Raw genomic sequence first — 15,268 nt, 5'->3', positions numbered from 1 at the left:
CACTGTATTATATTCTACTTTTAGTCAATGCCACGCCGACATTGCTCCATCTAATATTTATATATTTCTAAATTCATTCTTTTACTTTTCGATATGGGTGTATTGTTGTGAATCATTTTTAGATACTACTGCACTGTTAGATACTACTGCACTGATGGAGCTAGGAACACAAGTATTTCACTACACCCGCAATAACATCTGCTAAATATGTGTATGTGACCAAAACATTTTTTTATTATATAGCTGTCCCTCAGCGGTTTTGACTGAAAAAACAATGAATGAAACCCAGCCATTCACAAATATAGGACGGACCTGCGCTACGATTGGTCCTTGAGCACTTCATGCATAATTAATGAGTTTAAGATACCCATTGGTTACTTACTTGAAGGACAATGCCAATGAGCCAATAAGCGTGTGCCTGTCTGTATAGCCTACTCGAGCCCCAGGGAAAACTAACCGTCCATTAACTATAGGCTCAGTCAAGTTTTGGGAGTCGGACGGACCTCATAAATTGATCACTAAGCGGAGACAGACGACGTTAGTGTCTTTTGTGGATTTTTTTTTATTGCATTCTTTCCATACTGTAACGGAATTGAAACACGCACAGGGTGAGTAATATATTAATGCTTTCTATTTTCATTTTGCCTGAATAGGCCTCTGTAGCGATATATTATATCCATAAGTTTACGAGTGCATGCAACAGCAAATTTAGATCTCTGCCATGGGCTAAAACGGATCGCCATCTTCTCCAAGAAAGCGTTTACTTTAGCAACCATTTTCTTTCGCTTTGTATTAAGTTGTGCCATGCACTATATTCCTGTTTTTAAATTGTGCTGTGTATTTGCGTGTACCTTTATCTGAGTCTGCATATTTAGTTTTCTTATCTCCGAGGTCGATCGGCTGTTTGTGATTTTATGAATGGAGAGGTCAGGTTTTTTCTCTATGTTCCACACGGATCGAGTTTCACTTCATTGACAAAAACAAGGGTTCCGTGAAGAGAGAGGGGGGTACTAGGGGTGTTGGGTAGGATGTTATTAATCTCCTATTAGCTGCAATTTGCTTTTATAAAATAGCTAAGATTTTTAGTAGGATGTTTTTTCAGTAACTATTTGAAACCAAAAGCGTTTTAATGGCATTAGTTTTTGTAGCTTACAGTATAATTATCAAGTGATTTGTCTTGCTTTTTTTGATTGCCGACAATGTCCCACTCCCGAGCTTTTACAGAAGTTATATGATCGAAGGCGTGAATTCCATTTAAATGGTAATTTTATTAGGCTATTATTCTAAATTGTGATCACCTATTTTGGAATAGATATGGGCCATTACCTAATGCTACTGTTTTCACAACTTGTCAAAATGTGCCTCATGGTGTACGCTATTGGACTGGCACATTGTATGCATTACTAAATGCATCTTTTCAATGGGTTGCTACTATATGTCGCTTTAATGATTGGCCAGCTATGCCTTTATTCGTCAGAATAAAGGAGGGTTAAAGTCTAGTGACTGACTCGTATAATTCTTGAGGAGGTTTAGAGCGCGAGAAGTATCCGTGTGGAATGGAAGGACATGTAGGCTAATGTTACTGTTTTCTATTCCCAGACTTTCTCTTTTTTTCACTGTAACGTGCTTTAGCGCACAATGCCCAGGGGACACGACAGCTGTACTACATTTTTATATTTAAAGGGCATCTAAAAATGGTGAATGGTGACATGGTAAAGAGCCGTTTCCATTGGACTTTTATTTATAGACTGTTTTTATGTCTTGTCTAATACTGTTCTCCACTGTCTGAAGTTGTTTTGGGGTAAAACACTGTACAGTGACACTCATCTGTGCTTCATACAACACATGGCCACCCAGTGCAGTATCCTCAAATAGGTATAGGGCTAAGACCCATCCTTGAAAGTTTTCCCAGCTTAGTCTTAGCTGATTATTATTGCAGTCTTGTAATCACCTGCACATATGGTTGGCTTTGCCTTATGTAAGAGTTACATAAGTCACACAACTACAGAGTGTATTTACATTGTGCATGCTCTTAACCAGCATGTTCACTTAAAAGCAAGAGGGGTGGGGGTTATTGTATGGGTGCTGATGATAGCTCGGTAGTAAGGTTTCAGCTTGCTTACAGGTCTGTCTATATGAGTGAAGGATAAACTAGGTGACTCCCAGAGTACTCAAGAGTTGTGATCTAATCATGTTTCTATGTTTCGTCCACAGTTGAACAGCTAGTACATAAGGTGACCCTCGCGCTATCGCTTTAAAGCGAATACCTTTTTCTGGGAACATTTGGAGACCCATATAACATGGACCGATTCTACGACCAGCAAGTCCCATTTATGGTCCCACCCAATGTAAGAATGCTCCTCATGTCTGGTGATCTTCATAGAAATAGAATTACTAGAACCATTGATTTTGATGCTGGTTCTAGTTATTCTATTTCTATGGTTCTCTTTATCAATCCTAAGCATGGACATCATCATACGCTCCAATTCAATATCTACATGTCCATACTACTTGGAATGCAGAATGTATTGGCCATGTATTATAAATGATATTCTAATGTGGATATTGGAAGAGAGCCATAGATCTAGGCTTGTCAACTTTCCAGCTAGAAGTGGATTGGATGGGACGTGGCGTTCAGTCTCAATCATGAGTCACACCAGAGCCATTTACATACATAAATGGCTCTGAGTGACACAGACAGCACTAACATGTTGGTTGTGTTTTCATCTTTGCAGCAGAAATCTCATGTGGAGGAACCATACAGCAGACCAGTCATCGACAACAGGAAAAGGAAGTTTGTAGACACAGAACTCGCCCAGGACACGGAAGGTAATTGGACAACTTAATTCCCCTTTGTGACCTTGTCACAGCATATCCATTTTTTTTAAATTTGGTATCTGTTGCAGACCTGTTCCAAGACCTCAGCCAGTTACAGGAGATTTGGATTGCAGAAGGTAAGTTATCTTGTACGTATACCACAGAGTTGATACTGAATGCTTCCCTTTTCTGCTGAATTTATTTTTGATGTATTCTGTTGCTCTCAGCATCACCTAACATCATTTGCCCTCTGGTAGACATTGGTTATGTTAATTAAAACTATCCATATCTGACGCCTTTGGACAAGTGTTACAATTCCCCTGAAGTAGCTGCCTTCTGTGCATGCAGAATAATAAGGCTACTATTTAGAAAATAAGGCTAAGTGTGAGATAATTGGTCAAATGTCTTGGGTGGTTTAATTATATTCCCAACAGATGGTTAAGATGCATCGAGAAATTGGGCAGATTACCGATTAACCTAAGCTGATCACTTTAAATATTACGGTTTTCTTTCTGTGCACTCAATTAGAGCAAGTAGAGCAAAGTCCCATGAATGAGCAACTTTGCTGACTAAGAGAAAGCAATAATTGTTCTAGACTTATAACAACACTTCTTTAAACTCACCTTTTAATTTTTATTCAATTTCTTATTACACAGTTTCCCTCTTTGGTCCACAACACCAGTAATACAAAGGTGAATTCATTAGGGACTAGTTCATTGTTTTGAGATTGTGACAACTATAGTCCCTGTTTTAAAGTGCCCAAGTAACGCCCAACTTAGTTTTTCCCCCCCCGGTGGGTTGAACAAAATAGCTTTGGCTCTTTTTGAATCAAGACACTAAGATGAGATTGACAGTTCCAATGTTGTTCACCTAGCAGGGGCCCAGTTAGTATCCACTTGTTTAACTCTCCTCTCTCTCCCTCCACAGCCCAGGTACCTGATGACGAACAGTTTGTCCCAGATTTCCAGTCGGATAGCTGTGAGTACTTGAGATGTATTATTTATACCAGGCTGGGATGTGGGACCGGTGGGATCCAGCCAGAGCCGTGTGTCTTCTGGATCTAGGTATCCATGCTGTTTTGAATCTCAGCCAACTTTGTCAAACGTCTGAGTATTCTGCAGACGTCAGAGACTGTGTCAAGTGCCCCCAAGCACACAATGTAGCTAGATCTGATCTTGGGACTATTGCTGTGCTTGACAACCTAGGCCTGCAGGATTAAACTGCTTCACTGAACGAGCCATTTGCCCTCAAAGTTTTACTCAGTTTGCTCTTGAAGTTTTTATTCTGCTACATTGACTGGGTTCATCATCTTTAAGATAACAACCCCTGACAAGATCTTGCTTGCTTGCCTTTTCTTTCTTGCTTTCATTCTGCCAGGTCCTGACTTCATTCTTTCCCTCAAACAACCCCCTTTCCTCTGGGAATAGACCCCCCCCCCCCCCCCCCCCCTCCCATTGTTTGTGGGTGTTATCAGGCGATTGGCATGGGGCATCACATGAGCCAAGCTCATCTGATTTCACACTTTCATGCACTCACACTCAGCTTCTGGAATGGGTCTACCCACCTCTATCCAAAAGAGTCCGTCCAGTCTTTCTCCCACCTCCTCTCCTAGAGTTTCTGTACAGCTCCACTTTCTCCCATTTGTCTGCAGTGTACAGAGCCTTTATATGGCAGCCAAGGGAAATATTTGAGTTATGTTCAATGGAGTGTATTTTACAGTTTGTTTTTGTCTGTGGCAGCAGAGACAGGACGTGGTTGCTCAGTCTTTGTTAGTGTATGGATCCTGATCTACATGGTAGCCTAGCGTGTTCTAATGTAATGATCGCTAAGCTGAGATGTTGCACTATATTATTGAGGTTGATGCAGTCACATCACGTGTGTTTAGATAGGGAGGCCCATGCTAGGGTGTGTGTAGTAGACTGTAGGACGACAGTTTGTTCACTGTGGTTTCTGCAGTATAGTTCTTGACATAGCTGTGCGTTTGTAAGCGTGCAGGATAATGAGTGTGCGTGCAGGATAATGTGTGTGCGTATGTGATTGGCAGCAACCCCTTTAGCCAGGCAGGGGGCCAGACTCTCACAGGCCTTCTATTCACCAGCTCCATGTGGCCCTTGCCGTGCCTGCAATCATCCGGCCGTCACATGGCAGCCAATGCGCTGCACACACATTCCTCCTGCATTGTACTGTACTGAGCCTTGCCCTCCCATCATCTCGACCCCCTGTCTAGAAGTGGGGGGAAAGTGCCCTAATCTCCCATTTTCCATCCATTATACAGTCTTTCTCTCCTGATGCATTACTGCATGTTGCCCTGCTCTGGGCTTCTATAGCATGCATATGCAGGGAGTTGGGCTCATGTGCCTATTGTTTCCCTCGCTCCTGTCCCTGGTCCATCAGACCCAGGTTTAGGGTGATGCATCCAGCTCCTGATACTCCTCTCGCCCGGGTATCCAGTTTCACTACCCCATTATGTGGCGCCGGAAATGGGAGCCGATGTGAGACTGGAGATCTAGTGGGCTAATGGTTACAGTGAGGGGAGGAAAATAATTGAGTTACGGCCACACTGATTCATGGGTATTGACTGGGACTGCATCCCAAATGGCTCTATGGGCCCTGGTCAAAAGTAGTGCACTGAATAGGGTGCCATTTGGGACAGTGTGGGTAAATACTACAGTATATAATTTACAAATACCCTGCCCATTCCCCTCCTCCATATCGCAGTTTGTGCCATCCATAAGTGAGAAACCTACATGCTAAGTATAAACCAAATATTGTGTTTCCTACAGGTTATAGAAAGAGCAGAAGCGCTGTACTATCCATTCAGACCCCAGTCCTAACTACTTACAGGTTATGGAAAATGTGCTCTTTTAGTATTTCTTCAGTTGGTTTCCTGAAGGAGAAATTCTCCACTTCCATGTCAAAGATAATAAAACAAAAACACTACATTTCTTACTATAGTTTATACTACAGTATTTATACTATAGTGAACTGTAAATACTACAGTTCACTTAGTCTGCAAAAACACTACAGTGAATACTAATTTTTGTACCATAGTACTTTTTTTATGTGGGGTCAGCTGTCATTAACATGTGACAAATGGTTAAGTGGCTCACAGTGCTGGTGGAAGGGAGAAGACAAGACACTGTCCAATGTCCATACCATTGAAAATGATCAACGAGGATATTGAATAAGCACTGATTATCTTCACTGTTTATGGGTTGAATTAGCTATAGCAGTGTTTGATGTGTTGCCCCTCGTCCTCTTTCTCTCCTCAGTGATGTTTCATGGCCCCCCACAAACCAAGATTAAACGGGAACTGAGTCCTTCCAAAGAGCTTTCTCCTTGTAGCCAGGACAGGAGTCTCATGCCATACGGAGAGAAGTGCCTTTACAGCTACAGGTGTGGACCGTTTATATATATATATATATATATATATATATATATATATACTGCTCAAAAAAATAAAGGGAACACTAAAATAACACATCCTAGATCTGAATGAATGAAATATTCTTATTAAATACTGTTTTCTTTACATAGTTGAATGTGCTGACAACAAAATCACACAAAAATTATCAATGGAAATCAAATTTATCAACCCATGGAGGTCTGGATTTGGCGTCACACTCAAAATTAAAGTGGAAAACCACACTACAGGCTGATCCAACTTTGATGTAATGTCCTTAAAACAAGGCAAAATGAGGCTCAGTAGTGTGTGTGGTCTCCACGTGCCTGTATGACCTCCCTACAACGCCTGGGCATGCTCCTGATGAGGTGGCGGATGGTCTCCTGAGGCATCTCCTCCCAGACCTGGACTAAAGCATCCGCCAACTCCTGGACAGTCTGTGGTGCAACGTGGCGTTGGTGGATGGAGCGAGACATGATGTCCCAGATGTGCTCAATTGGATTCAGGTCTGGGGAACGGGCGGGCCAGTCCATAGCATCAATGCCTTCCTCTTGCAGGAACTGCTGACACACTCCAGCCACATGAGGTCTAGCATTGTCTTGCATTAGGAGGAACCCAGGGCCAACCGCACCAGCATATGGTCTCACAAGGGGTCTGAGGATCTCATCTCGGTACCTAATGGCAGTCAGGCTACCTCTGGCGAGCACATGGAGGGCTGTGCGGCCCCCCAAAGAAATGCCACCCCACACCATGACTGACCCACCGCCAAACCGGTCATGCTGGAGGATGTTGCAGGCAGCAGAACGTTCTCCACGGCGTCTCCAGACTCTGTCACATGTGCTCAGTGTGAACCTGCTTTCATCTGTGAAGAGCACAGGGCGCCAGTGGCGAATTTGCCAATCTTGGTGTTCTCTGGCAAATGCCAAACGTCCTGCACGGTGTTGGGCTGTAAGCACAACCCCCACCTGTGGACGTCGGGCCCTCATACCACCCTCATGGAGTCTGTTTCTGACCGTTTGAGCAGACACATGCACATTTGTGGCCTGCTGGAGGTCATTTTGCAGGGCTCTGGCAGTGCTCCTCCTGCTCAAAGGCGGAGGTAGCGGTCCTGCTGCTGGGTTGTTGCCCTCCTACGGCCTCCTCCACGTCTCCTGATGTACTGGCCTGTCTCCTGGTAGCGCCTCCATGCTCTGGACACTACGCTGACAGACACAGCAAACCTTCTTGCCACAGCTCGCATTGATGTGCCATCCTGGATGAGCTGCACTACCTGAGCCACTTGTGTGGGTTGTAGACTCCGTCTCATGCTACCACTAGAGTGAAAGCACCGCCAGTATTCAAAAGTGACCAAAACATCAGCCAGGAAGCATAGGAACTGAGAAGTGGTCTGTGGTCACTACCTGCAGAACCACTCTTTTATTGGGGGTGTCTTGCTAATTGCCTATAATTTCCACCTGTTGTCTATTCCATTTGCACAACAGCATGTGAAATTTATTGTCAATCAGTGTTGCTTCCTAAGTGGACAGTTTGATTTCACAGAAGTGCGATTGACTTGGAGTTAAATTTAGTTGTTTAAGTGTTCCCTTTATTTTTTTGAGCAGTGTGTATATATATATATATATATACACACACTTTATATAGCCTTTCCCCACACCAACAAGACAAGAGTCCAGGATTATCACCATGCTGACCCAAGCCCTCTGTCTGTCTGTCTTTGTCTGTATCTCCTTCCCTCCACAGTGCCTATGAGAGGAAACCCGGTTTGGGCTACAAGCCATTGACCCCTCCCTCTACACCTGTGTCACTGTGCAGCTCTACCAACACCCCAGGGACACACCCACTCAGTGAGCAGACTCCTCCCCCTCAAATACCCAATCAGAACCAGGTGCTTGGGCCACATCCACTGCAGCATGGGCAGCCTGGCAACCAAGCAGTCGGCTCCGCCCACAGCCAGCAGAGGCCGCTCTCACTCCACAGCCAGAGCCCGCCCTTCGCAGTGTCCTGCCCACCCTCACACCTCAGTCAGGATGGTACCTACAGCCCTGAGCACAGGTGAGTGGTCCTGTCATGCTGCGCTGCAACAACTCACTAGGGTTGAGTGGCGGGAACCTGGTTACTGAGATTTACTGGGCTTCACTGCCCAAAACCACTCCCTTTTCCCGGGATAAATAACTGAAACCAGTGAATTATAATAAATTATTTATATTAACATCATGGTGTGAAATGGAACTGTTAAATTATATGCTATGTCTAAATCTGGCTTCCCTACTGCCTCTGCATGATGAATCGCCAACGCTCAGGGTGGGGACAGACCTCAAGGTGGGGACAGATACCCACCTGAGTATGGAGTGCAGTTCACAATGCATGTAGACCTACAATATCATCTCATCATGGTAACTTTCTTTCTTGTGACAGGTAGGCTTACATTTGCTGCAGCATAGTCTATGCTACAGTAATATAAAGACTGGCTGTGTCTAATTTACCCATCTCCATCTGGCTTTTGGGTCATGTTTTTTAATTGTAAAGATATACCGTATCAGTCATAAGTTTGGACACCTCATTCAATGGTTTCTTTTCTTTTTACTATTTTCTACGTTGTAGAATAATAGTGAAGACATCAAAACTATGAAATAACACACATGGAATCATGTAGTAACCAAAAGTGTTAAACAAATAAATATTTTAGATTCTTCAAAGTAGCCACCCTTTGCCATGATGACTGCCAACACTGTGCAAAGCTTTCTCTCAACCAGCTTCACCTAGAATGCTTTTCCAACAGCCTTGGAGTTCCCACATGCTGAGCACTTGTTGGCTGCTTTTCCAGCACTCTGCGGTCCAACTCATCCCAAACCGGGCCTGTATATAGCCACGCTATTGTTATGTAATCTTATTGTTACTTTTTATTTTGCAAATATTCGTAACTCTATTTCTTGAACTGCATTATTGGTTAAGGGCTTGTAAGTAAGCATTTCACAGTAAGGTCTACACCTGTTGTATGTGGCGCATGTGATACAAAATTTGATTTGATATGCTTTTGAATGACACTTCTGTTTTGTTTTTTTTGAAATACCGGGTTACCCTGGAAAAAGGTGATTTATTGCCCCTGGTAAATATTCCGAATATGGAGATTAAACATCCAACATTGACCAACCGGTGAAGAACTCCATCCATGTGTTTACTAACATGTAAACTAATGAGCGTGTGTGTATCTCTACTCTGTTGACTGCTCTAAATGTACACACCCATCTATCTCAAGGAGACATGAGCTCACATGTTTCCATTGCCCTGTGAGACACAATGTGCCATTTAAACACCAAGCTCAGTGGAGAGTGTCAGGCCTTGTGACCTTTCACTAATGCTGACTTTAGGGGTGGGGAAGTGCACTTATGATGAGGAAGGTCCACGGGTGGCAGGTCACTGGTAGCGTGACAGACTCCTCTTTTGGAGATTGTCTAAACCAGACCCCTGTGAGAATGACCCTCGTCCCCTTACACACCACCTGTGACAGGACTCCTGGTCGGATGTGTTGGAACGCAGGGCATGTCATCACCAGCCAGTAATGTGGAACCAATGTGCAGCCAGAAGCCATTGGCCGTGTCTCTGTGGTGTCCAGGCCAATGAGCTCCGTCTAGAAAAGGGAGTCTTACTGTCACTGGAGAATCTTTTTATATCTGCTAGCTAGTGACACCTGCCCCCCAACATCTCATTTACAGCGTGTATTCACTGGCTTGATTGCAATAAGTGAGCCAATTTGGCTCCTGAGTGGATTGTGTGTCCTGCGTCTTGGTCTAAAGCTGGATTCTCAACAGTTCATCAATAGTTCAAGAGACTCACTCTCTTACACTGTGTTTAAAAACAGTTTAATCACCAACAGTTTTCATTCACTCTAAATCAGTTTTAAGCAATGGTTTATCAATAACCATGAGTAGTTCATTTGAATATTTTAAACTTTCATTCAATCTCTGTTCAGTTTTTTTTTCTATATCAACAGCTTTCATTAATAATCACCATCCAACCACCCTCTCCCATGTCTTCCTCCACCCCAGGTTCCAGAGGCAGATGTCGGAGCCGTGTCTCCCCTTCCCTCCCTCTGAGAGCCAGGCTCGCCCCCAGTTCCTGGCCCAGCAGCAGGCCCCCAGCCACAGCACCCTGCCCAGGGATGGGAGGCCTCCCTACCACCGCCAGATGTCTGAGCCCCTGGTCCCTGGTCTACATGGCTTCAAGCAAGAGCTGCTGGACCCCCGCTACACCGAGGAGGGTGTCCCCTCCATGGGCTCTCAGGCTGCCTTCCACCCCATGGCCATCAAGCAGGAGCCCCGGGACTTCTGCTTCGACTCTGGTGAGTGGCCGGCTACCTCCAGGCTGCTCTGGCTCGGTCTGACCCAAGGCGGCTTGGGTCATAAGTTGTAGCTGACCCACAGGGTTCTCGTCGGGTTGAGGGTGTGAGTCTTGAGCACTCCTCTCAATGTATTAGGTTGGTGTAAGCACAAGTTTCCACCCTATTTCTTCCACCAGTCCTTTCCTTCCATAAAAGGACATGCGTATTTAGGAAAGGAGGATGGGTAAGCCGGACACAACCTTGGGGCTCTCTGATTATGGTTGCTGTCCTGGGAGAGTTAGTTAAAACCCCTCTTGCCTTGCACAGCGCTGTGTCAACACTCATAACACACATGACCGCGTGGCTCTTAAATCACTCTGCTCTCTGACCCTCAGGCCAGTAAACATGAATCTCTGAGCCCGGCTTAAGGCTCTGCCAAAAGGTAAATAGGTCCGTCATCCCGGCCAGGTTCAAGGAAACATACTTCACTAGTATAGGGCTACCTAGGATAGATTTGGGTCGCTACGCTGTGTTTACAGAGGGAGCTAGTATGCAAGTATGAACTTTACTACCATTACATTGAAATTATTTCAAATTACGTATGCAGATTGACTTGCCAGATGCAGTTGTCTCCCATCCCAAAAGTCTTAGCTACACAATCCAACACTATTTACCTATCGGTAAGGTGGCAAAATAAGAACAATTCTGTGTAGCACCCCAGCTGTTGTCCCTCTTCTGCCACCAATGCCCACCTCTCCTTCCTTCCCTCTGCCCAGGCCAGCTTTGCACTGTCCCCCTCTCATTCTCCCTTTCAGCTTTGATTGAGAGGTCAGTGACGTAATGCTAAGCTTCTTACAGCCTATAAATACGTACATCAACAAAGGCTCACTGGCCCAGCCTCTGTCTCCCTCTCTCTCTCTCTGTGGATGGATTTGTGTATATAGGCATAGCCCATACGCTCATACTTAAACAGGTGCTGGGCTAATAAAGAATACTAGTAAAGAACAAGAAGGCCCGTACACTGTTAAAGCTCCCAATTCACTGCTTTTGACAATGATCCAAAACGGCTCTTCGTCAGGTCAAAACAGTGTCTACATCCCAAAATATACACATTTCACCTCGCATAACCATTATGGACATGACACATGGTGGGTGGAAAAACAAATGGATAAGCCACCAGGGAGACCTATTGTGACCTCCATTGACTGAAAATATTCCTGCTTTTGTAGATTTTCTTTCTATAATGTGCATTTTAAACAAGTTTATAAAAAAGAAAATTGACATTCAGATTGAGGGAGGGGTGTGTCTTTAGCATGGACCTATACAGGAATTCCCAGTTATGTGGAGACAGCTCCCCCCCCCCCCATACCCCTAAAAAAGGGCCTCCCCATCAGCCAATAGTCGCATATGCAGGATATGTAGTACAGTGACCATGACAAACAAGCCGACTATCTGGATGAGCGTTTCAGACAGCGGGATTACCCAGAGGAATGGCTGCGCGACGCAAGGGAACATTATGAAAATATGACCCAGGATGACAGCCTCACACCCAATCCTCCCCACTTGGTAAACCGTTCGACCACATCAAAACACTGGCACATCGAGCACTGATCCACAACTGGAAAAGACGTTTAAAGAGCCCCCGCGGGTAGTTTTCAGACGCGCCCCCAACATCAGGTCTTCCACCAGCACTACGTACTACCTTTTCTACACCATGTGCAGTAACTATAGAGGTGGCGGATGTACCCAGTGTAACTTTACCAACAAATGCACAATGTTCAATTGTTCAATCACCCGATTACGGGCAAGGCTATTAAGATTAAGGGCATCATTACGTGTTCCACAAATGTGATATACCTGATCAGGTATATCTGTGGTCTATGCTATGTAGGAAAACTAGAATAGCAGAACACAGGAGTAATATCAGGAGTCAGGACCTTGAGGAACCCTGTGGCTGCGTATTTCATGGAGGCTCGTCACAACATTCGCTCTCTGAGACACATAGGTATCGAACATGTTAAGACTCCTAGGAGGGGGGGAGATACTGATAACCAATTATTGAGAAGAGAATTTTATTGCATTCACTGTGTACCATTTCTCCTAGAGGTCTGAACCAAGACCATTTCTTACATGATTTGTGTTGCCTTCCAGGTCACCTACCTGGTCATTTTGTAAATGTATTTATTTATTTTCTGGAACTACATGTACCCATCTCATTGATCTCAATATATGGGCATGGCCACCATCATAGGGCTCTCCTGGTCGGGACAGCTCACCAGATAATGGATGTCTGAAATTGCACTGTATTCCCAATCTAGTGCATTTCTTTTGGGTTCTGGTCAAAATTGGTGCATTATATATGGAATCCGTGCCATCTAAGACAACCAATGTGTTGCAATTGGATAGAGCATATTATGCTGTAGCAGGCTCAAACTTGAGTTGACAGTACTAGATTAAACTTTTTTTATTTTATTTTTTATTTCACCTTTATTTAACCAGGTAGGCAAGTTGAGAACAAGTTCTCATTTACAACTGCGACCTGGCCAAGATAAAGCAAAGCAGTTCGACACATATAACAGAGTTACACATGGAGTAAAACAAACATACAGTAGAAAAATAAGTCTATTTACAATGTGAGCAAATGAGGTGAGAAGGGAGGTAAAGGCAATAAATAGGCCATGGTGGCAAAGTAAATACAATATAGCAATTAAAACACTGGAATGGTACATTTGACAGATGAGTGTGCAAAGTAGAAATACTGGGGTGCAAAGGAGCTAAATAAATAAATACAGTAGGGGAAGAGGTAGTTGTTTGGGCTATTTATAGATGGGCTATGTACAGGTGCAGTGATCTGTGAGCTGCTCTGACAGCTGGTGCTTAAAGCTAGTGAGGGAGATAAGTGTTTCAGATTTTTGTAGTTCGTTCCAGTCAAAGGCAGCAGAGAACTGGAAGGAGAGGCGGCCAAAGGAGGAATTGGCTTTGGGGGTGACAAGTGAGATATACCTGCTGGAACGCATGCTGGTATGGTGAGCAGAGGCGGGACTTTACCTAGCAGGGTCTTGTAGATGACCTGAAGCCAGTGGGTTTGGCGACGAGTATGAAGCGAGGGCCAGCCAACGAGAGCGTACAGGTCGCAGTGGTGGGTAGCATATTGGGCTTTGGTGACAAAACAGATGGCACTGTGATAGACTGCATCCAATTTGCTGAGTAGAGTGTTGGAGGCTATTTTGTAAATGACATCGCCGAAGTCGAGGATCGGTAAGATGGTCAGTTTTACAAGGGTATGTCTGGCAGCATGGGTGAAGGATGCTTTGTTGTGAAATAGGAGGCCAATTCTAGATTTAATTTTGGATTGGAGATGCTTAATGTAAGTCTGGAAGGAGAGTTTACAGTCTAACCAGACACCTAGGTATTTGTAGTTGTCCACATATTCTAAGTCAGAACCGTCCAGAGTAATGATGCTGGATGGGCGGGCACGTGCAGGCAGAGATTGGTTGAAGAGCATGCATTTAGTTTTACTTGTATTTAAGAGCAGTTGGCGGCCACGGAAGGAGAGTTGTATGGCATTGGAGCTCGTCTGGAGGTTAGTTAACAGTGTCCAAAGAAGGGCCAGAAGTATACAGAATGGTGTCGTCTGCGTAGAGGTGGATCAGAGACTCACCAGCAGCAAGAGCGACATCATTGATGTATACAGAGAAGATAGTCGGCCCAAGAATTGAACCCTGTGGCACCACCATAGAGACTGCCGGAGGCCCGGACAACAGGCCCTCAGATTTGACACACTGAACTCTGTCAGAGAAGTAGTTGGTGAACCAGGCAAGGCAATCATTTGAGAAACCAAGGCTGTTGAGTCTGCCGATAAGAATGTGATGATTGACAGAGTCGAAAGCCTTGGCCAGGTCAATGAATACGGCTGCACAGTATTGTTTCTTATCGATGGCGGTTAAGATATCGTTTAGGACCTTGAGCGTGGCTGAGGTGCACCCATGACCAGCTCTGAAACCAGATTGCATAGCAGAGAAGGTACGGTGGGATTCGAAATGGTCGGTGATCTGTTTGTTAACTTGGTTTTCGAAGACCTTAGGAAGGCAGGGTAGGATAGATATAGGTCTGTAGCAGTTTGGGTCTAGAGTGTCCCCCCCTTTGAAGAGGGGGATGACCGCAGCTGCTTTCCAATCTACGGGAATCTGACGACACGAAAGAGGTTGAACAGGCTAGTAATAGTGGTTGCAACAATTTCGGCAGATAATTTTAGAAAGAAAGGGTCCAGATTGTCTAGCCCGACTGATTTGTGGGGGTCCAGATTTTGCAGCTCTTTCAGAACATCAGCTGATTGGATTTGGGAGAAGGAGAAATGTGGAAGAGTTGGGCGAGTTGCTGTGGGGGGTGCAGTGCTGTTGACCGGGGTAGGGGTAGCCAGGTGGAAGCATGGCCAGCCGTAGAAAAATGCTTATTGAAATTCTCAATTATAGTGGATTTATCGGTGGTGACAGTTTCCTATCACGCTTTGTAGAAATGGCCCTGAAGTGTAATAAAGATCTGCTCCTCAGCAGAGGACAGTAAATGTAGGGACACTTCACTTCCGCCACAGTAGTTAAAGGGGGCGGGGCTTGATTGTCGTGATTTAATATCTGAAAGCCCAACCCGTCCTAATGCCGCTGGGTAATCCTATTTGGGAGCTCAGTGGACATGCGAGGCCTGTTGCGTGCTGCGTAGTGTGCTCTGATCAG

At 44.7% G+C, this 15,268-nt stretch overlaps 1 protein-coding gene across 3 annotated transcripts in view; it reads left to right on the top strand.

Annotated features, from left to right (window-relative positions):
• Positions 1-498: 498 nt before the first annotated feature.
• Positions 499-15,268, top strand: part of etv5a (ETS variant transcription factor 5a) — a 19,082-nt gene continuing 4,312 nt past the window's right edge. For 2 of the 3 annotated variants that reach the window (XM_039006925.1, XM_039006924.1), the window contains exons 1-8: positions 499-608; positions 2,215-2,348; positions 2,736-2,829; positions 2,907-2,954; positions 3,745-3,795; positions 6,090-6,213; positions 7,961-8,272; positions 10,267-10,559. In XM_039006925.1, the coding sequence (XP_038862853.1) occupies positions 2,301-2,348; positions 2,736-2,829; positions 2,907-2,954; positions 3,745-3,795; positions 6,090-6,213; positions 7,961-8,272; positions 10,267-10,559 (970 nt within the window). In that variant the 5' untranslated portion in view covers positions 499-608; positions 2,215-2,300. Of the gene's footprint in view, positions 609-2,214; positions 2,349-2,735; positions 2,830-2,906; positions 2,955-3,744; positions 3,796-6,089; positions 6,214-7,960; positions 8,273-10,266; positions 10,560-15,268 lie in introns of those variants that run through there. The other variant, XM_039006926.1, reaches the window with a different exon arrangement.

Source organism: Salvelinus namaycush, chromosome 13 (assembly GCF_016432855.1).
Source record: "Salvelinus namaycush isolate Seneca chromosome 13, SaNama_1.0, whole genome shotgun sequence".
NCBI classification, from domain to species: domain Eukaryota; kingdom Metazoa; phylum Chordata; class Actinopteri; order Salmoniformes; family Salmonidae; genus Salvelinus; species Salvelinus namaycush.
This window is presented reverse-complemented; position numbering and strand designations above follow the sequence as displayed.